Below are 26,964 nucleotides of genomic sequence, written 5' to 3'. Positions count from 1 at the left end.
AGCCTGGAAAAGAGCTGGGTTTTTCCTGCCACTGGGAAGTAAAATGCTCTCAGATGTTGGGAAGGGCAAGGACACAGGATGCTCACCCGCCACAGCCTGACAAGGATCCAGTTGGTCTGTGCCCAGGGTCGCTGCTCATAGGGAGCCAGGAGGTTCTTCATCATTGAGATCCGCCTGCCGGAGAAGGACTTAAGTCAGCTCAAAGGGTTTGGGGACAGCGGATTAAATAAGACACACAGTACAACCTACGGAGCTGGGGGAGAGCAAAGCCACTGGTATGAGAGTGACAGAAGGCTTTCAAGTCAACTCCAGCACTCTGCTGCAGCTTCTGGACCTTCAACAGTGCTTGGCAGCTCACCTGCTCCACCACCCACCCTGCCACCACTCCAGCCCTGCCCCAGCTCCCCAGGAACAGGCAGGGCAGCACTTACTGCTCTTCTGGGATCCTCTCTACAGCACGCAGTGAGTGGGGGTAGCAGACGTAGCTGGCCAACGCCTGCATCAGGGAGTCACGGATGTCTGAGGAGGAATAAGAATGGACTAGGCCGGGCACTCAAGGACATGCAGCATACCAGGGAGCACCTGAACACCAGAGGCTAGGAGAGACTGATCCTCACTTAGAGAGGCACACTATCCCAGCTGATGTGGAGAGCATGCTAATGCTCAGGCAGCTAAGGAATAACCCCAGAGTGGAAATCTAAAAATTTAAAACTAAAAAACCAAAAAGACTCTTAAAAGGGTATCCTAGGTCATGTATCTCATTCTGGAAGAAGCAGAACAGGCCAGACAAGGGCAGTGCCCACCATTTCTGTACACTAAGACATAAAGCCCTCAACAGAGTCAGCAGATAGATCTCAACAGCAGTCTGGTGAGCCTCTGGCTGTGGGATCAGCCAGACCTGCAACATTATCACTCCAAAGCAGAGAAGTGCAGTTTTACCTGTGCCCACAATCCTTGAGTCAGCAAAATGCTTGGCCAGGATGGCAGCAAGGCGCATCAGGGTCTCCTCATAGCCTGCAAAGAGAAAGAGGGAGCAGGGTTCACACCAACAGCCTAATGGGCAGTCCAGTGGCCCCAGCATTCCTGTGGACATGGCACAGGCCATGGAATTCATTCCTGCTACAACTAACTCCAGCCTTGAGGTGTGTCTAGTTGTCAAAGCAGACAGCTGGGAAAACACATCTCCCAGCAGAGCTTCTCACCTCAGTCTGCAGATTCTGAAACATTTACTCAGAGAAAGGTAAAATCATGTAACTGAGTCAGACAGCAAGTGAGAGAGGACTAATGCAGAAGAGGCTGAGCCACACAAGTAACACCCTAGATCTATGCTGAAAAGCCATGTCCAGCCTGCAGGCCCTGAAGAAATCTGCTAACACAATTCTGCTGCTCCCTGAACAGCAGGCACAGCTCCCACTTAATGGATCTGAACACTTTATCTATGTCTTATTGGTAGGACAGAAGCTCTTCTTACCTTTGTGAGCTCTGGAAAGCACAGAACTATCTGCTAAGAGCTTAGTGGGATCACTGAGCCAGGAAAAGCACAGAGAGCACACAGAGGGAATCTACCTAAACAGACTCTGGCACCCACTGGGTGGTATCTTGATAGGAACATATCCAAATCCCAAGAGGATTCAAAAGCAGTCCCAATTTCTGCACACAGGGCACTTCCCCTCCCACCCAGAAACCAGCATGTAGTGGCACACATTGCTGGGGCAGTCACATCTTCCAGCATCCCAGCCCATTCCTGGTACCTCCTTGGAAACAAAATTTTTAGCTGCCAATGATTTCCACACTGACAGCTTTGGGCAAGGCATGGGCAAGGCATGGGCCCCTCCCTGAGCACAGCAAAGGCATGGCTCACCAGTGGGTATCTGCTCAAGGAACAGCACTCAGTGCCTGGTTCACCATACACAGATAACATACTGAGGCAGCACACCAACCAGGAAAGGACACAGAAGGGATGATGCTCAACTACCACTACTTCACCGTAAGAATGCAGCTTGCTTTACACTTTATCAGGCCAGAACTAGCAGACTCCTCATCCCCTTACCTGGAAGCTCCTCCATGCTGTTTACAGGGCTAAAGTAGTTCTTGAGTGCACTGTAGCTGTTCATAGCCACACTGAGGTAGAACTCCGGCATGAAAGCGAAAAGCGAGCCTATCCTGTCCCCATGCTCGATGGTGCGGATGCACACTCGCAGCAGCCAATATATATCCTGCATCTTTTCCTGGCCAGAGAACACACAACAACCCCCATTCAGTCTTGCCCAGTTTCTCTTTGGAGAAACACAACAATCAGCACCACACTTAGACCTGAGAAACATCTCCACAGCTAAGATGTTCCTCAGACCACCGCTTTAAATTCATTAACCAGATCTATGACATTTGGTCTTTTCATAAAGCCATAGAAGCATCAGGTAGAAGGAACAGTCAGAGATCTCTACACCAACCTCAAGTTCAGAGCACAAACATCACCAACGTGACATCAGACCAACTGTGTCTTCGTCTCACTGAGCCTTGAAACCCTCCAAGAACTGTTCCTTGGCAGTGCATATCTGACCACACAGGCCTGATCACAATAAAAGGCATGCTTTTATTCCAAGGACACTGGCTGAAGGAAGGCAGACATTAGCAAACCCAGCATAAATCTGCTGGAAAGAAGGCTGGTCCTCTGTCTGAATTAAACAGGAACAGGCTGAAAGTTCATGCCAGCTCAGAGCTTTATAATAGGCAGCCACAGCCTTTCGGATTCTGTGCCAGCCATTCAAGCACATTTACTGTCCTGAGGAACATCGGCCTCTTGCTTCTCTAAGCAAAATTCAGAGGCTCCTAAATTAAAACCAGGAAAATTAAGAGCATCTACATAACTTTGAGCTATAAAAATCAACACCAACAAAGCCATAAAAAGAGGAAATACTATTTCATATCCTGCAATGCCAAGAAATATCATAAGCAACAGCAATTTGCATCAAAGTAGACGGAGGAAGGTAATACTTCTGATTTAAAAACAAATTAAAATGAGAGGTGTAGATAAGCAATTTCACTTCCTTAGTGGCTTTTCTTTTTAATACTCACTACCACCTTTGGGAGATTAACATGGGTTTGTTCTGTAAATCAGTCAGAACTAGTGCAAATCAACTAAATTTACTAAAAGACATCTTTATTTCAACACTGACACATATCTCAGCTCAACTGTTGCTTTCAGGCTAAAAAGCAGTTCTGCAGACAACATTAAGGTAAAGAAAGCTGCATTTGGTTTTATTAAGATATTTATTTGATAACCTCATAACATCATTTCAGGGATTACCAAGCTAGAAGAAAGCCTACACCAAGAGGAAACAAAGACGTGATTACCCACGTGTGATGGATAAACACAGGGTTGTAATAAAATAAGTTGAAATGGTCTTCTCACAGGGATGTTTTGAGGGCAGGATTGTTTACTTTAAGAGTGTTTGTAAGCTGTAGCACTCCCTTTTATCTAAACTTGAATCCCTCGGCTCAGAATAAACTAGTGACTAATTGCCCTTAAGCAGCAGCCTCCTCCGTGCTCTGACACCTCAGCACAGAGCAGGACTTCCCCTGTAGACAGAGCCTGTCTCTTTCTCCCCATCAGCATGAGCAGTGCCTGCAACACTCATACAAACGTGTCCCTCCACTGCACACAAGTCCCAGGGACTTCCTGTTGGAAGGATGTCTCCATTGGAGACAGCAGAGACCTGTGATGGCTGTGAGATGGAGCCCTGAAGGTATAGGCAGTATGGACAGCCTCCTCTGAGCAGCCACATTCCTCTCCAGAGCAAGCTCACTCAGCTCCTGGGGCACATTTCACAGCCCAAGCCATCTACTGAACTGCTCTCCCTGTGGGCCATGCAAACCAGGACAGGAGCACAAGCGGAGAAGGCTGTAGCCTTCATTCCCAAATGTTGCTGATTCACCCAGAAAGGAGACACCACACTTCTGATGGGAGGCAAGCACCTGCATTTAATGATAACAGATCATGTAGAGACATGAACAGTATTTCTGCATGGGCATCGTGATGATACCTGCAATATACACTGGTAATGCCCCTCTGCCTTTCAAGAACAGTCTGGGAAGAAAGGCCTATTTTCTGGCAAGCATGGGCTATGCTAATGGAGCTCGAGAGCTTCTGCAGCACAGCACTGTGCCCTGCCGTCCTGTTCTGGGAGTGAAGGAGGGGACAAGCAAAGAGCTCATGAGTCAGGCTCAGCCACTTCAGCTCTGCCAAATGTGCTCATATGAGCTACCCATCCTGTTTACATCCTGGGACACATGCATGTTCAGGGAACCCTGCTACCACAGCATGTTCAGGAACACATGTCTTCTTCCCCAGCACAAAAAAAGCTACAGAGATGGGGCAAGGCAATATGCAAGGGAAGACAGTGAAATCAGCAGAGTGTAACAGCAAAACTGCTCATGAGAAAACACACCAGAGATTTTATCCTGGAAAATGGTGAGTGCAGGGAAAAAAAAGACAACCTGTACAAACAGTCACTGCACTATTAACTGCAGAATGCACTCTCTCTATGTGGGAACCAAGTGAAGAAGAGAACACGTGAAGAAAATCACTGAGGCTTGGATCCTTCAAATTTCAGGAAAAGCAGCACTAAAGAGATCCCCCTGTGACATACAGCATAGCTCATGGAAATGGTTCAAAGTAGCCTCTATCCTCTAGACATACCCCAAGAACTGAATCTCCCTTCTACCTGCACCCTCTGATGTCCAAAGGAAAAGCCTACAGCACCATGCACAGCTCAGAACAGACTGGGCTATGCCCTAACAAACAAAATTGGACCACGTCTGGGACAGGCAGGGCTCACGCCTAGGAAGGAGTCTCTGATGCACAAGGGAAAACCAAGCCCCAGAGATCACTGGTAATGATCCAACACCAGGGAAAATGACACTTGTGACATGTGAGCCAAGCAGCACAGAAACAGAGGCACCTGGCTTGGTCTCGCCTGAGCTGCTCACATTACACTCACCTTTGAATAAATGGTGACGTTTATCCAAGCAAGGCGTCGGCTTAGGTGATTGAGCTTCTCAGAGAAAACCTTTTGGCTCTTCAGCAGTTCCTCATGGATGTCTCTCCTCTGAAAAGGGTGCAGAGATGTGAGGGCAGATGCCACTGCCATTTATAGCACTCTTTTTTCAGAGCTGGACAAACAATGCAAAAGCAAATACCACCTTGGGGCTAGCTAAGGAGTATTGGCAGGAGGGAAAGTGATCAGCAGTCTTTCTATGTAGAGAGTGGGAATCAGTGCTATAAAGAGCACTTACCAGTCTCAGCAGTAGCCTACAAGGCCTGATGCAGATGCTGGCCCGGGATGGGCAGCAGCTTTAGAGTCACCTACTGTCAGATACTTTTTTAACATCATCAGATACACTGTCTCCTGCAGCTGGAATAGGACAGCACTGGAGAGTTCCCACCACAGGAAACCATCTCCAAGGCATCTATCTGCAGCACGTGGAAGTTTGCAAGCTGCCATGGCTTGTCTGGGAGAAGCTGAAGTGGTTGCTTCAGTCCCTTTGTTCCTTGAGCCTGTGGTACAATCGGTTGGCACAGTACGAAATGCAGCTGCCAGCTCCAGGCATAGGTTACTACCCCATCCAAGACATTGGCTGCTCCAAGGCTAGAAATCACCCACTGTGCTTCATCCTTTTTGCTAGATACTGAGGCTTACTAGAGAAGGAAGCTGGGAATCCAGAGACACTTACCCTCTTTGGGCAGCGGCTGATTTTTTCCTCTGTGTCTTTCAGTGCCATGGCATATTCATTCACATCATCTGACACACCAACCATCTGAAAAACAGCAGATTTCAACCTCAAATGAGGGAATTTTGTCCTAGACATATAAGCATGCAGCCAGATCCCCCATGGAAGCTGGGAGAAGAAAAGGGCACACACAGTCACCAGATAAGCAGGAAACAGTGTAGAAGCATGGATGCTTCTGCAGAGGCATAGATTCCTGCTTACCTTCCCAAGCTGCTGGTGGACACTGAGGTTGTACATCATGATGATCCCATCCAGGACTTCTAGGAGAGAGTTCTCTGTGATGGGCTGATCTGGCTCCTCTGGGGGTTTGCCCAGTAAGAGACCCTCGTTTCCATGGCTGCCTTCAACTGCAGTGCATCCCCCAGACAGAAAAGAGATTCTCAGCAAGGCATTCTGGCACCTCAGCTTCTGCCTGCACCCCTCTAAAGCCAAAGCCCTGCTGTGTCTTTCTAACACAGTGTCCCTTCCCAGCCCATGTGGTTCACTAGATACACTTACATACCATTCCCATCTCACTGCATGCATCAGATTGACCTGCTGGATCTGTTCAAACAGATCCATAGAATCATAGAATAGTGTGGGCTGGAAAGGACCTTAAGATCATTTAGTTCCAACCCCACTGCCATGGGCAGGGACACCACAAACTGAACCATGTCACCCCAGACTCCGTTCAACCTGGCCTTGAACACTGCCAGGGATGGAGCATTTATCACTTCTTTAGGCAACCTGTTCAGTGCCTCACCACCCTCACAGTAAAGAACTTCTTCCTTATATCTAACCTGAACTTCCCCTCTTTAAGTTTGAACCTGGTACCCCTTATCCTATCACTACAGTCCTTGATGATGAGTCCCTCTCCAGCATCCCTATAGGCCCCCTTCAGATACTGGAAGGCTGCTATGAGGTCTCCACGCAGCCTTCTCTTCTCCAGGCTGAAGAGCCCCAACTTTCTCAGCCTATCTTCATACAGGAGGTGCTCCAGTCCCCTGATCATCCTCGTGGCCCTTCTCTGGACTTGTTCCAACAGTTCCGTGTCTTTCTTAGTTGACACCAGAACTGTACACAGTACTCCAAGTGGGGTCTCATGAGAGCAGAGTAGAGGGGCAGGATCACCTCCCTTCACCGGCTGGTCATGCTCCTTTTGATGCAGCTCAGTATATGGTTGGCTTTCTGGGCTGCGAACACACACTGCTAGCTCATGTTCATTTTCTCATCGACCAATACCCCGAAGTCCTTCTTCGCAGGGCTGCTCTGAATCACTTCTCCCCCCAACTTTCTTGAGCCCTGCACATGTGTCAGAGACCTGCCTGGCGCAACATAGCAGCAATGGTGTTGCTACTGCACACATCATCATCCAGCTTGTCTGTGTTCAAAGCAAGTGTGTCTACAGCTCTTTCTGGATTACCTCTCTGCAAAGTCTCACTGCGCTTGCAGAAACAAGGCAGCATCTCCTAACATGCAGAAGGTGACAGCATCCCCAGTGTCATGTTCAGGATGACAAATTAGGTAACTATGGACTTGTGGGTGTCAGCAAAGCTGGAAGTAAACAGATTGCATTCCTCTTGAGAATACTGGGAGCTGGAAGATGCCATTCTCCCAGGGATCACCTGGGCCACGCTAGCATGCAGCAGAGGTACTCACTGTCCTCCTCTGTCCGCTGCTCCACACTTAGGGTGCGCACTTTAATCTTCTCCAGAGCTCCAAGAGGCCGCCGTGGGTTCATCAGGCTGACGGCTGCTGTGCTGAGGAAGCGGTTGGCACGGCCTAAAGTGGGGGAGCTGAGCCAGCCAGGTCTGGCAAGAGCTCCTCCAATGGCGAGGGCAGCAGAGGGACGCTGGGACTGGAATTGAAGAAGAAACAGTTCTAGCTGTTTGGCTGCCCACTATTCCTCCCTTATCCCTGCAAAGATGTTGGTAAAGATGAGCAGTGGTCACTGGAAGGTGAGCAGGTACCTTCCCTATCAAGTCTAGGCCCACAGTGCCAGGTTAGCAAATGGATATTCCTTCCTCTAAGGGCACATGCCAAGTACAAGCAGCAGCTCTGCAACCAAGAAGCTGCTCTGTCTGCAGCTGTCTTGCACCCTTTCAAATGCAAGCACCAACACCTGCCATGGAGAGGAAGGGACGTACGTAGATCAATGGGTAGTGAGAGAGCAGAGCAAAGAAAATTTCACTGCCCAAACCTGGTGCATCCAGGACTTTGCTGATCTCCAGCAACTCTCATGCAAGTGAAGCTATTTATTTGGTTGTCCATGGACTGTTAAGAGTCCTGGCCCAGACTCTGCTTTCTTCTAAGGCAAAGCTTTTCTAGGCAGAGGCTGAGCTTGCTGTGCCAGCACCAGAGTACCCACAGGTGAATTACAGTAAATCCTGGCTCACTTGTGCTGCTGATGTTGCTGATTCCTCATCTTCATCGAGATCATCCATAGTCACTGCCTGCAGCTCCGCAGGGTCAATGAGCACATTGGCTTTTGCAGCCAGGTCATCTGCACAGAGCACACCAAAGCAGCTGTAAACACAGGAATCATTCTTTGCTTCCCATAAAACAGCCGTAGGCTCATCCTCTTTCCTGCTTCTTGGCAGTAGAGGAGGTTGCTGTACCAGAACAAGCTCACCTTCCCCCCAGCTTCCTTATGTGGAATAGGTCTGCCCTTGCTAACACAGCAGAGACAAAGCAGCAATGGGTGCTGCTCACCCAGGACCCATTTCTGTTCCTGGTCCTACCAGCAACAAATAGAATAACTGAGGAACCAGAGGACAACCACCAGGACCAAAATGAACTAGCAGAGGGAAGGAAACTCAGGGACTGAGACCATTTTTAAGCACTGCGTTCTTCAATGCTCTCCCATGATATGTCCCCGAGTCTCTAGGACTGTGACTTAGACCAGAAACCATTCTCAGCTCAGAGGAAGGCTGTGTTGATAGCTATGCTGCACAAAGCCTGAACAATGTGTCCTCTAATCTATAGCCTTGTCTTTAAAGCTGGCCAGGAAGACCTTGGTTAGAGATCAGAGGAGATGACATGGTTCTCAAGTTAAGTAATCTGATTTTGAACAGCCAGGGAGCAACCCGAGACAGTGAAAATTTTCTGAATCTTGCAAACACACTGGGAAAGGAGATCTGAGCTACAGGCAAGTGCACATGAGCCAAAAACCAGAGACAAACCAAGTCTAACGGAATGGCAAGGGGTTTCTAACCTTCCAAAAGGGATGTCTATTGTGTGAGTAGCATGCTGCATACAACCATACAGCTGCAGTATATACACAGGGCTGCTCTTGCTTGCCCTGAGTGGTACAGCAAGTAAATCCTGGACATCCTTCACACCCAGCAAAGCCAGGCAGATGGTCAGCTCTTTGACAGCTCCCAGCCCTTGGCTATGGTGCAGCAAGAGCACCACACCAGAGGGTACTTCCAGGTGACTCTGCCCCACCAGCCATATGCCCCATTCAGGGATATAAACAGTAAACTGTTCACTTAAAGGATGCTCAACCCAAGAGGGAATGTGTCTTCTTCAGCATAACTTGCATCTCCTTTCCTTAAATTTAAACACAATTCACTATCCGCAGCTTCCTCTCTCCCTGGGATGTCTCTTGAATTAACTCCAGCCAGGACCTGGATGCAGCTATTTGAAGTAAGACCATTTACCTTTCAGAGTCTTCTTAAGATGAGACAGGAGTCCTCCAAGTCGCTGAAGGTCAAAATAATCCACCTTGCCATTATAGAACAGTTGAGGAGGGACATATGCCTCTAAAGCAGAGATTTGATTCTTCCATGAGTCACATACTCAGGATCCACACAGACATGTAAGTTCTCCTGTGACAGACCCCAGGGCCCAGCCTGGACTAATATTCAGTGACAACTTTTGTTGTCACAAAGCACAAGCCATTAAGGCAGAGGTGATTTCCACAGTGAAACAAGCATTAGATCCACGCAGAAACAGAAGTAACCCGTGGCCATTAACAACAAACCTCCCAGCACTTCCTCCCTCCCAGCAACAGTCACTGGAGGAAACTGGATCATCAGAAACCCTGGCAGCTCTCCATCTGGCTACTCTAGCTCTGTCACTTAGTCCCACAGGAATTACTAAGGCACTTACTGACTCTTAAGAAAAGGCCAGCCCAAAGAAAGAAAAGGGAGTGCCAAGCAGATCATGGCAGGACAGGCAAGGTAGGGTTTGAGAATGGGAAAGCAACTGGCACTGATTTGGTTTCCCCTTAATCCCACTGTCTGGGAATCACAAAACCAGACAAATATCTTCCCCTAAACTTTGACTATGGGATCATTGAGCTGCCCTTCTATAGACCCATAATCAAAACTGGACTCTGCTCCAGAGCAGACAAGGTGAAACAGCAAACAGTAGAGGTGCCCCTTTGCAAGCCTCAGGTCTGGATGTTTACTGCAATAGGTCTGCACACAGGAATTTCCCAGGGTGACCGGGAACTATGGAAATAGGGTGACAGAAAGCTCAGGCACCCATGAGAAGCAGAACATTTCCAGCATCTTGGAGAGCACTGCCAAGACGTAAGCCTTGTCCTAACCACAGAAATGCCTTCAAAGCTTCTCCTCCAGGCCTTACCTTCACTGCTCACTGTGGCTGGGCTTTTCGCCTTGTGGCCATCCCAGAAGAAACGCAGGGCAGCAATAAGGCGGTGCAGGAAGCACACCATGTACTCTGGCGGGCACAACACAGTCAAATTCTAGGGCATGAATGAGAGTTCAGCCATCAGGATAGGTGTGAAAGTTCATCTTATTCCCAGTGGACATACGGTACAAGCAGAAACTCTGGTGCTTTCAGCCTTGCTAGCATCTCTAGAATCCAGCACTGGTAGAGAGGCCAGCCCTAATGGTAGGGAGCAGTTTCCACCTCTAGAAAGTCCTGGTCACTGAAACAACAAGCTGGTCTGACAGAGGAGGATGGATACAATGTGCTCCACCATGAAATACAGGGCTGATCACGAACACAGAGATGCAGGTAAAGAAAGGGTTTCCTGCAACAGCAGATGCCTACCCAAACCTGCAGCCCAAGAAACTGCTCCAGGGCCAGAACAGTCCTTACCCAGGCAGTGAAGAGGATGCCAAAGCCAGCAGGCCGCAGAGCACTCCACAGCCGTGCTCCCTGAGAGGTTTTAGGAGGTCATTCAGCTCCCACCTAAGGCTCTGCCCAAGGACGACCTTCCTACAAATGACTGCATAGGACTTGGATAAATTGCCTGGCTTCTAGCCTTAGACCTTCTCCCCACTCCCTGCCGTATCTAGACCTCAGTTATCAATTGCTGGAAGCAGCCTGGTCAAAAGGGCTGAGCTCCCAGTCTGAAGGTGCCAGAGAGCTCTCAAGATGAGGCCTGAGGGAAGGATGACCTTCTGACTTACCCCTCTATTGCTAGCATTTTCCTGAAGAAACTTGCGGAATTTGTTTAGGAAGATGTATCTGGAGGCTTCCCCCTGGCAGGAGGAAAAGCAGGTGGTAAATCTATGCCTTAAAAGTCCTGTGATGTGGGGATACTGCAGCGAAAGATTCACAGAGTACTTACCCCTCCTCTGTCCTTGTTGTTCAGCAGCAGCTTCAGAATCTGAACCTGGAGACCTTCCACCACTAAAATGGAGACAACATCTGCCATCAGAAAACAAGCACTCGAGAGTAACTACCCATACTAACCCCAACTGCAGTACCACGTCCCCAGGAGAAAGGCCACCTCATCTGCAGAGGGGCCCAGGAAGAACTGGTGCCAGCAGAAAGCTGATCACATCACTGAGAATTTTCTCTCCCACCACCCAGCAATAAATCCATCCACATAAACAATACCCCTGAAGGTGAGTTTGGCCCTGTGGTGGGATGCTGCAGGTCTGTGCACATGGGTCCCAGCACTCTTAACCCTCTAATAGATAATGGCATGACTAGCCCCCACCTCTGCAGCACATCCCATCCTGGCAGGAACACAACTGGACTTCACATTGTGATGGGAATTTAGAAACAGCTCAAGGGTTGGTCCCTTTTACTGAACAAAACATAGGGGGTCTTGACAATTTCCCTTCTTCCTCAGAGACCTTCAATGCGTTTCTTCAGCCTCTGGCAGCCTCTCTCATATGCTCGCCGCCTCAGTCTCTCCTCAGCACTTTCCTCCTTCACCTCCTTATTCTCCTTGCCCTGATTGGGGGACAGACACTGATTACTAGGAGAATTCTTCACAGGGAAAACATCTTGCCAAATGGAGAGCAGAAACTCCCTGAAACAACATACCAGTGTGTGACTGGCAGCACACCTAAAGAGGCCTTCCCTGGCCTTGTAATGAGTAAGGGCAGGAGATCTTTTGAGGATACCCATGTCAACCTGGAATTTCTTAGATGCTGTGAGATCTGTTGCCATAGAAAATGCCCCCCTTCTCTGTTCTAAGCAACACACTCCAAACATCTCCTCTAAGGTGACAGTAAAGATGACAGCACAATGGACAAGCTATAGCTCTCACACAACTCTGAAGGATGCACCAGTACTAATGCAGCTGGAAACATCAGCCAATCAATTTCCTCAGCCAGAAAATGATGGGGCAGCAGGCCACAGAATTTCTTCAGACTGCTTAGTGGAAGTGCCTTTACTCACCTCCTTGGTGAAGCGGTTTGGCCACCATGTGGTTGGAATGAGCTCCTGCAAACCAGCCTCCTCCACACGCAGCGGGCTCTTAATGTAGAAGAATACAACAGAACGGAGCACATCAAAGCTGCAGCCAAGTTAAAGCAAGCACAGAAGCTACGTCAGGACAATATACAGGGTTTGTTTCCAGAGCTGTAGTGAGAGATTCCTTTCCAAACAACCACTCAAAGGTCTACCAGATCAAGAGCCCCTTTCTCCTGGGAGAAGCCCCAGGCAGTTATCACAGCAGCTGGACTGCTCTGAAAGCATTTTTGCTCTAGTGACATTAGAGACGTCAGTCAGGTAGAAATGAACTGTATGACACTGCTCCACCTCCTCAAAGCAGGACCTTGTAGAGAATGGTGTCAGACTGACAGGGGAAACCTGAGCAGTTAAAAATGACTTCTCAAAGACAGGTAGTTTCTGCCTCCCAAGACCTTCAAATCCTTGAAGCCTCCTGGCCTGCATTATTGAGGGCAGGGAGAGGCACAAAGGATACAGAACATTGCTGAGTAAGTATTTTCTGGATTTCTCATGCTTCAAGACTGCTATGGTGAGCCGGAGGTAGTGAATCTAAGGAAACAGAAAAAGCAAAAATGACTCCATCTGCAGAAGAGGCTATGACTCTCCAACGGATCCAGCGTGACAGAACCACCATCTCTAGATCAAACAACTGCAAAATCCAAAACATCATGTACCTTTGGACAAGGGGACATAACAGATGCTGCCTAGTCACAGATTCCTGGGGATTCAGAAGTGCAACTCACTTGTAATCCCAGGTCTGGGATGATGGGGGAGAACCTGTAAGCCCGCAGCAGGGACATCAGTAGCTGCTTGAGGCACTCGTGCACTTCATACTCCTGAGAAAATAAAAAACACATTAAACAGCAGCAGCATCAAGTAGGGAACAGCTACAGTTCCCAGAGCATGACCTTGGAGGGAAGCATTCACTTCAGATCTGAAAAAGCAGGCGCTCTGAACCCATAGTGGCTGTCCACCTGACTCCATAGGAGAGTCCAAGCAGAAGTTGGTGCCATCGCTTTGCTACAGGAAAACATGCATTAGTAAAACAAACCCCAAAATCACCTAAAAAACCCCCGAAGTCTCGGGTCCTCTGTAGCTGGGCAGTCTCCCACCTTCGTATCTCTGGAGCTTATCAAACATACCATCTTTGACAACAAACTCAGAAAGAAGAGAAGTAAATGTGATGATGAAATTTTTTGAGTCTAACTCATAGCCAAACAGCAGAAGTCCAGTGCTGTTAATTGTCCATCTGTTAATTGTTACCCCAAAGGACAGACATGCTGTCTCCAAGCAGATTTCTGGCAGTGATTGGCTCTGTGTAACTACCCCAGCCCTCCAGCAGCAGCAGCTTTCCAGTGGCTAGTAAAGGCTGCCCCAAACAAGTGTCCCTTGAGTGACCACATCCAGCTTGCACACAAAGGGCCATGGGAAATCGGAGGTTTTTTTGCCAGTGGTGCTGGAGGTGGTGAAAGTGCAGTGCCCATTTCCACCCCAGTCCTGCACACTGTGGTCTATCTCCTGGGGCACATGGTGGAATTTAGGACATCCACAGTCATGTAAGGATCAAAAACACCTAAGAGACCAACTCATTTCTGATTGATAAATTTGAAGTTCTCAGAAGCAGGAAGTTACTCAACATAACCAGCTCCTTTGGCAGTAGGAGAAGCTTAGAAATGCCTTGTAAGCTCTTTGCTAGTATCACCACTACCATTCAGTATTGAGTCATTCAGTATTGAACCCTGTCCTCAGCACAACCTCTTCCCAGGGTTTCCTTGTGATCCCTGGGGAAGAACCAGCACCCTAGCAACTCACCTCCATAAGAAGCCACATGAGATCCAGCAGCTGCTGAATAAGGGGATGGGACTCCACTGCCCCTCCTCGCTCAAGGATGCTCAACAGGAAGGTCATGAGCACATCTTCCACCAGATACACCTTGCACTAAGACAGAGAGCCATGTAAACAGTACTCCAAGGCACAGTCACCTCCCAGAAAAAGCTGAGGTTTATCTCCCCTTGCAAGCACAGTAACAGGCATCTACAGAAGCTTTTAATACATGGATAAAACTCACCAGAAGAGGGGAGAAATAATTGAATATGTGGGCTAATGTAATCAACACTGTGGGTTCTCCTTGCAGCTGCCACATGGATGTGTCCTTTTCAACCAGCTTCCCCTCCTGCAATGACAAATGCAGGTAAACACACAGCTTGGATCCAGCCCAATCCACCAGTCACCAGTGACTGAATGAACCAGAGGGCTAGGGCAGCCACTGTTTTTACAGGCTGAGTGCAGTAAAAGCCTTGAACATGGGAATTCAGGAAGGCAAAGCAGTCAGGCTCATGCCTCTGGAGAGCTGTCATGCAGTAGAGATGTCAGCTATTATTAACCACATGGATACACCTTGATAAGGTTTTTCCAAAAGGGTTTTAAGTGTAGATGATTCACAGGTTGTAAATGGGAATCCCTGCAGAGGAGGTCAACTAGTAAAGCAGGTCTCCATTCAAGCCACAACCATGGCAGATAGCATAAACTGGTCAACAGTGCCGCAGCCAAAACAGTTCTCAAGGCAGACCTGACAGAATTTCACCACATCACTAGGAAAGCAGTAAAAAGTTTAGAATATGAACAAGCTTCTCTCAAGGCTGCAAAATTAAATCCAACAGTTCTGACCCTGACAAACACCACTTCTTGTACACTGGGAATGACACCTCGCAGGACTGAGAACAGTAAAACCCAGTATGATTTAAATTAAGTCCTGGAACTATTAGGAATCCCATTTTGTAAGCCAACATGCACAGCTTATGCAAAAGCATACAAACATTTAGACTCCAGCTACGTGGAAACATCTGAGCTGTTGGCATGTGCTGAGAAGTGCAGAACCACATTTTCCAGTGTGGTGCCCCACAGTTCCACCTAGGAACAACAGCTTACTGTCACATCTATTCCAATATGGATCACATTCTTCAAGTAGCCTAGCAGCTTGTGAGCCTTCACTAGATCTGCAGCAGGAGGATCTTGCAAAGGGCAGTAACCTTCCACTGGATAAGTAGGCAAGTGTTAAGGTAAAATGCAATCTGATCCTTTCAGGACTTCTTTTGTTAATGCAAAGAAAAGACTGAGTCTCTATTTTACTTCATACCCACACATGCCCCAGTCACAGTTCAAACCTCAATGCCTTCTAAATGGATGGTAAGCCACAAGCTCTTATCCCCACTTCCTCAATATTGCTAATACCATGCCAGAAGTCCCGTATGAATAGGAAGTAGAAAAGACCAGTGGCCAAGAGGCTCACCAGTATTAGGGTTTCCAAAACTGGACAGTGAGACTATTGAAGGATCAGGGTGTCTGGGAACAGGCAGCCCCAGGCTGCAGCAGTAGTCGCTCATCCAGAGCTGAAAGCAAAGCTCATTTCAGAAGCTGTCAGGGACCAGCACTCATGTTTGTGTGCCCTGCAGTTCTGCTCCAGCTGAGGATGTATCTGATTCTTGTCTCCATGACCCTGCCGTGGGAACAAGTGTGAACAGAAGAAAGTGACCTGCAGTCAGGTATGTATATTTTTCAGCTTCCAGAGATGGTCTCAGGACATGTTCTTCTCCCCTCAGACCTCCTCTCTGCACACATAAAGGATATCGGAGTGGACGGCTTCCAAAGTTAAAAGCCACGGATTCTTTGAATGAGAGACTGATGGCAGGGAAGTAAGCCATTCCAGCACCCCTCGTGATGTTATCAAAAGCAGTCCCCAGAGACATGCCATTCCTGAAAGAAGGAAAACCCACAATATTTTAGTCACAACAGGAGGGTTTGAGGTCAACTGGGCAATCCAGGTATCTGTTTTCCCCTCCCAGCAACATGGCAACACAGACACACCAGTCAGTCATGCCTCCCATCACTCTTAATCTGCCACACATGCAAACACCACAGCTCTGCTGAGTAGCAGCCATGAGAAGCACATCAACACTCCTGTTTTCATACAGGTAGGCACCGGAGTCTGAACAACGTGCAGAGCCCATGAAGCTTCAAGGGCAACCCAAATCCTTACAAGATAACCAGCAGGTCATTTGAAAGGCAGGTGAGATTTTTGGCCTCATCCACTTATGCTGGTGGAGATAGAAGGATAACGCTCTCAATCTACTCTTCTCTCAAAGATGACATGGAGCAACTAATAGTTTTAAATTCCATCTGACTTGTCCAGGCTGTAGTTTACGGACAGTGAACAATTCTTATTCAGCCTGGCCTTTCCCGTTGAACATGGGAGTTGGAGGCTAGAGATTCATCAGACTTTCCACTGCTCCTTGTGAATCTAGGACAGGCAAGGTCTACAGCAACCACAAAAGCTATCAGTGTGGTTCAGCCAGCTGTAGTATTAAGCATCAAAAGAGATGCCCTCCCCTCCAAAATCCTAGCAAACTCTGTAGCTTGAACACCTTTCTGCCAAATGCTCCCACCTCAACTTAGGAGACTCAACAACCCATTTAGATGGTTTCTGAATGTAATGCAGAAAAGCAACAGGATGGAACTACCAAGGAACTTAAAGGGGAGAGGGCAGAAATAGGGCTCAGCAATCTGCTAAGCAGTGAGGAAACTTTGATGTTTCACACCACACAGACATCAACAAAGCAGGCAACTGGGCAAAAATGCTTACAAGCAGAAAGCAATGGTGCCCTCATCAAGGTCTATCAGACAGCTGACGATGTCTCCTGCTGCCCAAGACTGCAGTAAAGGGAGAGAAAAGGTTAAATATATATCCGGGGTGTTCCCACATCAAAAGAGTGTCTGAAACACAACCAATCCCATGGGTTTCAGGGTTGAAGAAGAGAGAGCTCCTTCTCACTCCAGTTCACACTGAATTTTCTGAAAGCTGCATGTAAGCCACTGATTGGGATCTTTTTCCCTCCAGCAACAGGAACATGCACAGGATCAACACTGCATCATCCTCTGGTGTGCTACAGAGAACCAAAACCTTCCAGAGACCAACAGCAGCACTATGCTGGGCATCAGTCTGCTGAGGCTGCTAAACAAAGCACCCAGACAGCATGTCCAGCAACCTTAAAGTACAAACAATTGCTGGCACTCAGCCTCTAAAAGAACAGAGTGAAGCAGGAAGGGCAGCTTGAGGGTGTTCCACAAGGCCCAGAAACCACCTGTTTCCTTCTGATTCCTCTGCAACCCGTTTCTGGGAGGACGGCTACTCACTTTGCCATAGTTGGTAGTAGTCACGTTCCACTTGCGCACCCTGTTTCCATCATATGCATATGAATCTGGTGTATCTCCAACTCCTTCCTGCACCGAAGTATCAAAGAGGAGACTCAGACCAGACCAAGCATGGGGGATCCCTCTTACCGCAAGGGCATCTTTAAGGAGGAGACCAAATCAGCTGACAGCACACATGTTCTACCTGAGAAAAACCCTCATTCTAGGTATAAATCCAGTGGCCTGTGATCCGTGGCTCAGAGAAATACACCACTTACTACTCATTTTGAAGTCAGAAGAAGAGTACTGGCATCCTACACTTCTAATTTCTGCCAAAGCAGCCCAGAAGAATGACCATCACCTCCTCCCTCATATGTTGCAGAGTGGCAAGTTAATGAAACTGCACCTGACATCCCTTCACAGCACCAAACATCCCAAGAGCTGGCCTGGGCCTGCCTCTCCTGGGCAAAAAAACCCTACAGCGCTAGCTGATGAGGGCCATCCCAACAGCCTGGCTGCCAGCACTGCAGACACGCACCCTCTCCAGAGATGATGCCAGCAGAAAGTCAACACTTTGTAGCTATGTGCAGCAAAAGCACAGCAACACACCCAGTGTAGAAGACTTTCACAGCCTGCACCACTCTGTGAACACAGACCAGAGAGTCTAGTGAAGATTTCTAAACCAGCAGATCTTGTATTTCTAGTGTGTGTGCTGGGCACCACATGCCAGCAGGGCAGGAGCACAGCACCAATGCAATGCTCCACACTGACCTAAGAAGCAGTAGAGGAACACAGAGCAACCCTGTGCCACGTGCAGCAGTTACACTACCTCCTGATTAAATTTGCAGTTGAGAGTACACCAGCCAATCTGCATGAGTCCCTGGGAGGAGATGAGCACCTCGTAAATCCATTTCCCTGAAAGAAAGAGATGCCACACAGTGAATCCCTGCTGCCTGGCTCATTGCCAGAGAAGCCAAACCTGATGCTGCTCCCACAGAAATAAACGTGATACTCAAAGGAGCTTTGAGACATCCCCAGCATGCCCCTCCGACCTCTTGGCTCCAGCATCACACAATCCTCCATCCTTCTGACTTCCTGGAAAAGCCAGCGGATGAAGGTGGGAAGAGAAGGCTCAAGATGTGAAACACATTCAAGATTTCCTGAGCTCTCTAATTGTGTAACTCTCCATACACTCTTCCCAGGTTCTTTTCTCAACACATAGCTGGTTTATCTCCTTACCTTTATACACGCACGTCGTGGCCCTGATGGACCCAAAATTACTGTGGCCAATCACCTGGACCAACAAACAAAAGATATTTTGAAATCAGGCAAAAAGGTAGATGGAGAGTTATTCACAAGCACAGTGTAGGAAAGAGATGGAACATCCTCCCCATCCCAGTAGCTGTACTCAGAGCCCTGGGAAGACATCCAGGTCCTTTCCACAGCTCATCCATACTCAGTGAACTGCAGTGAAGCATGCAACATGGCAGCAGTACAAAGGCAATGTCATGAATGACAGGTTCCTACTGAGATGTGACAGGTATTCAAAAGTGACTATTATATACAAAAGACATCTGAAACCTGGACAACTTAGAAAAACCCTACAGATTCAGGACATCCAGACTAAAGGCAGAGGAATGGCAGGTAACATAACAGACCATGAAGAAGAGGTGAAGGTAGCAACAAGGAAATCACAGGCAAGTCAGCCTGATCCAGCATGAGGGTAAATTCTAGGTACAGCCAAGGTAAGCTACAGCAGGTGGTCAAAGGGAAAAGGGAGACCAGGGCAGCCTCCCCTGCTAGAAGTAAAAAACGATACACTGATTAAGGAGGGAATGAGCACAGGAACACTGTTCTCAGTGAAGGGGTGAAAGGAGTGCAGAAATCGATCAAGTAGGAAAGGATTACACTCCAGTGGATTCTTTCCACTGATTTACTGCATGAGGAGCACCACCTAAGGAGCAAGCAGCAAGCCAGTGGAAACAAAGGAGAAAGGACAGGCTCAGCTTCAGCCTCTCGCCACCAGAAGAGAAGGAAGAAGCAGTCTGCTGAAAGTCTGGGCAGGAAAGCTGACTGCTGGCCTTTGCTTACAGCAAACTCTTCAGCAAGCCCTTGGACCAGGGTAAACCTTTCAATCCCTCACAGCTCCACTCAGAGCTTGCTGAGATTTAGGGGTACTGATAGACCCAGAAGAGCTCATTTCCTTCAGGATCCTGCAGCCTTCTGGGTAGACTCCATTTACAACACACTACAAAGCCAATGACAGGGATCTGTTATGAAGAACAAACCAAGAAACCCCAAGTGCTTTTAGTTCCACAAGACCATTTTCTGCTGCCCCCAGCACCACACTCACCCCAAGTAAGTCATCATCCACCAGCAGAAGCCCCTCAAAACCACTTGTGTGGTCCAACACCACAGTAGATGGACCAAGCCGGCCCTCTGCTACCTGATCTGAAACAAGAGTTGCAGAAAAAAACCTTAGGGAAAGTTGTGCAGGATTTAGCAGTACAGCTGATGAGTGTCTCCAGGTAAACCTACAAGAGCACCTGGATTCTGCTGCAGTGGAAGAAAACTAAGCTAGCATTACCCATGAGAACCTCTGGAAAGGAGACACCAGTGACATTTAAAAGGAGGTTTTCACAGCAACACACAAGGTCTTAGCTATGCAACATGCAGGACATATGCTAAGTTTTCCACATCACATCAAAATCTTACTTTGGCAAAATTTAAAGACCAAACTAAACTCTGAGCCAAATATTTCGCCAACATATCACACTTTGATTGAAGCCAGCAAGAAAAGTTCTTTTTAAGAGAGGAGCCAGGTTGTATCCTGCCACATCCTGACTCATTCAGGGAAATGGATGCTAGCAAGAATACAGGCAACAGCCTGAGGCCTAAAGGGAATACTTACAGTGGAGACCAATATGTACAATTGTCAACAAGCCTCTGCATTTCCCACTGAGGAAAACGCTGCATGTTGCTGGTCACAGCAACGGCTCTGCTTCTCATTACCAGTGAAATACCTTCAACATTTGTCCCCAAACTGTTTTTCCAGGCATTTTCACCTGAAAATACACCCCCTGCTTCCACCAGCATACCTGCTCCAAGGATGGCTGATGAGCCCCTCACAGGCAGGATTTAAAGGTACAGTAAATTAGAGCACAGGAGAGCAGAACAAGGCTCACTCAGAGAACTGCCTTTCATGATACAACTTGTCCTCCCAACTAAGCAGTACAAGCAGAAAGTGCAAACCAGACACTCGGTGTCTCCTACCTCGACTGTCTTCAGAGCCACTCTTCTCTGCTAGCAACCAGTCAAGGTGCTCCTGCAGGTTCTGGAACGTCAGGTGTTTTCTGGGGAATACACATGCACAGGAGCTATTCAGAAAACTCTGTCTCCAAGTTTTAAAGAGCTGCAGCCCACACACATGACCACACAGTCCTGTGCTGTGAGACATGAACTGGAAGTTCCATTGATCTGTATTTCTTGTGACGAATCAGGGGAATTTGCTGCTCACCACATCGGGGCAATAAGTGAACTGAGGATTCAATATAGCAGGAACAAGCAAAGCAGCTAACAAAGAATCTTAGAGTCTTCAGTTTGCTCAGGAGTATTTTGTGGCAGTAAGAAAGCATGCCTGGGCAACAGCCAGAACAATTTTGTTTGCATACTGAGAATTCTCTCATGCACCCTCTCTGGGCCACTACTTTAGAGTACTTTCTCATACTGCCCTCGTCTAGTTCTTTGTCTTCAAGGCTAGTTCATTTAGCTGTTCCTTGTAAAAGAGCCATCCTAGACACCTGACTCATCCTTCCTCAAAACCCCTGCAGCATGAAAATACCCTTTTGAATCTGGCAAGACGAAAATGATATGGTACTCGAGATGAGGGTAAACCACAAATTTACTCATGATGATTCTCCTTATCCCTTTCCTAACAATTCCTGACTTCCTATTTTCTTTTCCTGACAGTATGTCATGCCAATCTCATTCCACTGTAGTAAAGATCAGCCCAGGGCCCACCATTTTATTCACAATATTGAGGCTGTTCCCCTTTCAATACATCACTTTACACTTCCATCTGTGGAACAATGTCCCACTTCTGCAGGACTAGAGCTTTTCCTAAGACTGTGGTGAGAGACTTTTTGAAAGCCTGATGGATGTGAAGATGCACAGAAGTGGAATCAAAAAATCAGTTTGGGTTGCCATGAGAGAGGGTGCCTTCCATGGAGCAGTTTCATCAGAAGCTAGCATGGAGCAGGAGTTCTGGAAGGAGAAGAGCTAGCCAGAGAGATGTCTGCAATGAGCTCCTCTGTGAGGAATTTAGGCCTCTGAAGACAAGATGTCATACAATAAAATTTCTCTCATATGGCAAATGTTATTTCAAGACCTATTTGACTGCTACTGGCCTTTCTACCAAATAGCCAAGTCTAGGCAATAGGCTGGAAGGAAGAAAGGAAAGAAAACAGAAAGCGAGAGACCAATCCAACAAACTATCAGTTCTGAGCTTTCAAGGCATTAATCACCAGGGAAAGAAATTCAAAATACTGAAAACCAAAACACTCAGGCAGATGGAATATTCCAGCTGGCAGGAGAGCTTGTGGCAAACCCCTGCCATAAGCCTCGCTCTCCAAGAGTGGAGAAGGCCAACAGCTATTTTTAGCAGCTCTGAGCTCACATTTGAGCTGGCAGTACTAAGTATAGCCCCTGGAATGTGAGCCCAGCCACTCTGCAGCACAGCCAACCAGCAGGAACAACAGGCCTACCTTGCTCTGCCTTCCCTGAACCTGTCTGACTTGCCTCAGGCAAAGCAGCTAAATGCAAGGGAAATTTTTCTCATCCAAAGCTACAAGTTTCTGGCCTACAAGGTGAAGAACTGAAAACAAGTAAAAGAAAACAGACACTAAACAGGAATTTTGTGATTCTTTTCCTTTGCTGACTCCTAATAATAAAAGTACCAACAGTTCCACAGCCTGAGAAATGCATGGTATTCTATATATCAGTAATAGCCTTGACTTTAGTTTACAGGGCACTGACAACCTGTTTTTCATTCTTGTACCTAGAGCCTGGGCATTTTGTACTTCCTTACAAGTAAAGACAGAACAGAAACAATCAAGTGAATGCCTATCTGCCCGTTTATCTCAGGAAAATTGCCTAGAGACTTTGTGTATGGGTTGGGTTTTTTTCATGCAAAAACAAATCTGAAGAATCCTTCCTAGCAAGCCCCGCAATTTGAAAAAGCTATTAAAAGATGAAACCCAAGAATCATTTCTATACCTCAGGGCTGCTGTGCTCATAACAAATATCACTGTGTGGCACTAAAATACCTTTCCTTCCACCACAGTGCTGTATATAGCTGGGCACTGATACAGCATCACTTGCTATCTAGTGAATGAGAAGTCCAATACCTGTAAGCAGCTGCAGGCTGGTTCCCATCAGCACTGGTAAAGACACAATGCAGGTAATCATTCAGCAGCCTACTGTTCACGATCCCTTGGGAAAAACAGGAAGGAAATGAGCTGAGGGAGGCAGGAGGCAAACTCAAACATTAGTTTCACTTATAAGCAAGAAACTGGTAACTATGGGAAAATCATATTCAAGTTTGCAGATAACACAGTGGAAAACACAGCTTCAAGAAGTCAGTTCTCATCTCACTGTCTTCACCAGCAGCCCCGGAGTCTGCATTTATCGGGCGCATCTCCTCAACAAGGGCTCTTTCCAATTTGAGCTGCTCTACTATAGCAAATGGGAGGCTCTAAGTTGGTCCCCACAAGTGGAACTACATCCTCAGGAATCCCACTGGTGCAACAGTGCCCTCAAATCTGTGGTCTCCTTTGACAGATTTGTGGTCTCATAAGCACAATTCTGAGGGATTGGTGAGTCCAAGAGAAAACAGACTGCCTAGCAGGTACCAAAATTTCCCAGAAAAGGATTAATATGAGAACTTGACAAGCTGTTCATCCTGGAAGGGGAACTCCCAAAATCAGATGGATGAAGGCAGGCAACAACACATTCTCCAGCCTCACAAGACAGGGCTGTGTGTCAAAGAAACAGCACCATGACAGGACTTTTTGAAGTCCTTGTTACTACAGGAATGTCCCTCCCAAAATCTCAGTTCACGAACTTACTCAGTTTCAGCTTCACCACACCTCACATCAGCAAGGTAACTGCAACTGGAAGGCAGCTGATCTCAAGTGAGGCAAGGGCTGCTCACCGGGTCCACAGCGGTCCTGCTTTTACCCAGCACATACAGGCCCATACCTGTAACCTTGGACTTCTCTGGCTCGGTGCTCAGCCTGTAGTTCTTCCTCGAGAAAGAAGTTCCAGCACCTTTTGACGTCATTCTATACAGGCACCACTCCCAGAGTGGACGTAAGACAGACAGAAGCCTAGAATAGAACTGTCTGGGGAGGATGCTGCCTTTAGTCTTCTTCCTTTCTCGGATGCTGATGTACCTGGATTTAACAGCAGGGATAAGTCAAAATATAGCCAAAGTCCTTGCACTGACATCATCATACAGGAGACCAAAGCCAACTAACTGCCAACTCTGCCCTCAGCCCCACCCATCCAACAACCCAAAATCTTCCCAAAGCAGAACAACGTATGAAGCCACACTCCAGACAACACCACAGACACGACTTCAACCAAGGGCACAGGCAGAACCAGGCCAGAAAGAGGCAACCTCTGCACCAAGGTTGAGCTAGAACCACTGAGCCAGCACAGGGCCGCAGGTACCACAGCTGCCAAACACCACCACAACTGGTCACCGCATGGCACTGCTACTCATGTCCTGATGAGACAACTCTGCCTTCCTCTCCCACTCTATTAAGAGAGACACATGCACCTGGTTAATATTCTGTTTAACAGATAGATTATTATGCTACCCAAAACGGAGAGAGAGGGAGAAGGAATGAGACAAATGCAGATCACAGAATCACAGACTGGTTTGGGTTAGAAAACACCTTAAAGCTCACCCAGTTCCAACCCCCTGCCACAAACAGGGACACCTCACACTAGATCAGGCTGCTCCAAGCCCTGTTAAACCTGGCCTTGACCACTGCCAGGGATGGGGCATTTACCACTGTTCTCAGCAACCTGACCCAGTGCCTCACCACCCTCACAGTACAGAGCTTCTTCCTCATACCTAACTTGATATAAGCTGGATGAACTGGACTACAAAACAATGCCACTGACTACAAAACCAAAGGCCCAGCTGATGCTTTTTTATGGACAAAAGCAGACGCTTGTAGAAATACACAGAAGGGTTTACAGCCGAAAACCTACCATGAGACTAAAGATTCATGACCCTTCCTGGTATCACGGGAATGCAAAGTAAGCTATCAGAGCTGATCTGACATCATGCGTCAGGACAGAAAGAATAAATTCAAGGTGCTAGTTCCACCCAGCTTCAGAAGGTTATGTTACACCCCTCTCATGTTCCTGACTGCCTCAGCAGCCGACCATCATGAGAAGTCTCTCAATCACTAGACAGCTGCTGACAAAATGCTTTGTGGCATGCAGACCAACAGGAAGATGCAACAGGAGCAAAGGCTGCCACAATTAAAGGCTTGCTGGCAATCTCAAACAGAGCTGAAGCTAAGCTGAACCCAAGAAAAGTTAGTGAACTCGTGAAGTGACAAAAGTGCCTCGGCAGCTCCACTGGCAGAAGATCGCTTGAGTTTCAGCTAGACCCAGGAGAGCATTTACCAAAACCCCTTTCCTCAGGGCCACCACAGCATCCAACTGCAGCACTGCTCAGCGTCCCTCCTGTTCCACTGTCAAGGCTATACAGGAGCAAAGCAAATACCAGACAGGATCAATGGCCCTGACTGATGGGCATCAGAGACCCAAAACAAGCAAGAGAACAATTAAACTATAAACAGAAACACATCATTTAATACTAAAGCAGAGCAGACAGTACAACGTGTGCTATCCTATAAGTACCTTAAATGTGACAGATGTGATTTCACCTCTGTCAGGACAAGTTAAAAACACCTGAGGGGTAGCAAGGAGCGCTACCAGCTCTTCCCAAGGGCAGCCAGTTCGGTACCCACGCTGTTCACACAGCCTGAATGCCCAGGCAGAGAGCAAATCATGGCCACACTGGCACCATACAAGGGGCATTCCTGGCACTGCTGCACTTCCAGGGTTTGGGTTTCTTTTGGCTGGTGCAGGAGCTGGCTTCAACAGGTCAGAGAAAGGGCAGACTGGGGGAACACACATTAGAGCCATGTAAAATTCACAAAATCGGCCCCGGCAGCTCCAGCAAAGACACCCAGCTCTGAGCCTGGCTGCGGGTTAAACTCCCTCATCTGGGCAACAAACAGAAAGCAGTTTCCAGCAGGAGGACACAACAGACAACACAGGGAAAGCCAGACCTTAAGTTGAGCTGAGTGGAGGCAGGTGAGGAGGCTGAGAAGCTGGGCCAGAAAACACAGCTTTGTCCAGCAGCTGGTGACCGAGGCCTCCCACTCTCGCAGGGCAGAGGGGAGAAGCCATCCGGGAGCCAGCTCGGAAACCTGCTCCGTGTAAACTACAAGCTCTGTGGCACCCTCAGCCTGGCAGCACCCCCAAACCACAAATACTGGGCAGTAGTGACCAAAGCCAGGAACCGACTCTAAACCCAGGAACATCCCACACACGGCAGCATCCCTGAAGCCTGCAGCACGCTGCAAGCCCACCAACACCCCCAAACCCAGAGACACCCCTAAACCTGGCAGCCGGCAGCCACAGACACCCCTCAGCCCCGGCAGCACTCTCCATGCCCACAAACGCACACCCACGACCCGGGGGAGCCCCCACACCTGGCGACAACCTCTGAAACCAGAAATGATGTGTCCCCCCGCCCCAACACCGCACGACACCCCCCGAGATCGACCATTGCCCGAAACATGTGGCTGCAAAAGCAGCCCCCGGCAGGGCCCAGCGGGGACCCGCAATGGCGGGGATAGGTACGGGCGCAGGGGGGACAGGAACCGGCAGGAAAGGGGTAGGCCCGCTGCCCGCCCCACTCACCAAAAGCCCCGCCGCGGCAACCCCGCCGCAACGCGGGTCTACGGAAAGCCGCGAGGGCCGTGCCGTGCGGACGGGCGGAAGGGCGGGCGGAGCACGCGTTGCCGGGAGACAGGAGGCCCCGCTGGGCGCGCTGCGGTGTGGAAGGTGCTGAGGGCTCGAGGACAGAGCCCGGGTAACAGGACAGGGTGCGGACGTGCAGCAGAAAACTGAGCCGGCTGCGAGGCGCACAAGGCCCGAAACCCACAGCCAAGGCGCTGGCAGCCAGCCAAGGGCGACCAGCGAAGAGGAAAGTCTGGGGAAGGGGCTGCCAACCCCTTGGAGAGGATAGTG

General features: G+C 48.4%; 1 protein-coding gene across 3 annotated transcripts in view; it reads right to left on the bottom strand.

The window, feature by feature from the left end:
- The window catches only part of RNF123 (ring finger protein 123), a 47,322-nt gene extending 23,224 nt beyond the window's left edge, over positions 1–24,098 (bottom strand). For 2 of the 3 annotated variants that reach the window (XR_008971989.1, XM_057407635.1), the window contains exons 1-29: positions 23,881–24,098; positions 23,028–23,112; positions 20,896–20,975; positions 19,976–20,073; positions 18,862–18,916; positions 18,452–18,537; positions 17,626–17,712; positions 17,075–17,142; positions 16,063–16,188; positions 15,364–15,478; positions 14,504–14,608; positions 14,248–14,373; positions 13,179–13,271; positions 12,911–12,984; positions 12,382–12,499; positions 11,832–11,931; positions 11,318–11,379; positions 11,157–11,228; positions 10,363–10,483; positions 9,432–9,533; positions 8,166–8,272; positions 7,429–7,627; positions 5,992–6,137; positions 5,734–5,898; positions 5,001–5,108; positions 2,051–2,228; positions 940–1,014; positions 432–519; positions 87–174 (exon numbers count right to left, since the gene is read on the bottom strand). Coding sequence is in view for 2 of the 3 variants with exons in the window: in XM_057407635.1 (XP_057263618.1) it covers positions 87–174; positions 432–519; positions 940–1,014; positions 2,051–2,228; positions 5,001–5,108; positions 5,734–5,898; positions 5,992–6,137; positions 7,429–7,627; positions 8,166–8,272; positions 9,432–9,533; positions 10,363–10,483; positions 11,157–11,228; positions 11,318–11,379; positions 11,832–11,931; positions 12,382–12,499; positions 12,911–12,984; positions 13,179–13,271; positions 14,248–14,373; positions 14,504–14,608; positions 15,364–15,478; positions 16,063–16,188; positions 17,075–17,142; positions 17,626–17,712; positions 18,452–18,537; positions 18,862–18,916; positions 19,976–20,073; positions 20,896–20,975; positions 23,028–23,112; positions 23,881–23,962 (3,009 nt within the window). In the remaining variant the exon portion in view is untranslated. The remainder of the gene's footprint in view (positions 1–86; positions 175–431; positions 520–939; positions 1,015–2,050; positions 2,229–5,000; positions 5,109–5,733; positions 5,899–5,991; positions 6,138–7,428; positions 7,628–8,165; positions 8,273–9,431; positions 9,534–10,362; positions 10,484–11,156; positions 11,229–11,317; positions 11,380–11,831; positions 11,932–12,381; positions 12,500–12,910; positions 12,985–13,178; positions 13,272–14,247; positions 14,374–14,503; positions 14,609–15,363; positions 15,479–16,062; positions 16,189–17,074; positions 17,143–17,625; positions 17,713–18,451; positions 18,538–18,861; positions 18,917–19,975; positions 20,074–20,895; positions 20,976–23,027; positions 23,113–23,880) is intronic. The other variant, XM_057407637.1, reaches the window with a different exon arrangement.
- Between the last annotated feature and the right edge of the window lie 2,866 nt (positions 24,099–26,964).

This window comes from Pezoporus wallicus, unplaced genomic scaffold (assembly GCF_028554395.1).
Source record: "Pezoporus wallicus isolate ANWC-B61680 ecotype Strahan unplaced genomic scaffold, APGP_CSIRO_Pwel_v1 contig_3568, whole genome shotgun sequence".
NCBI classification, from domain to species: Eukaryota; Metazoa; Chordata; class Aves; order Psittaciformes; family Psittacidae; genus Pezoporus; species Pezoporus wallicus.
This window is presented reverse-complemented; position numbering and strand designations above follow the sequence as displayed.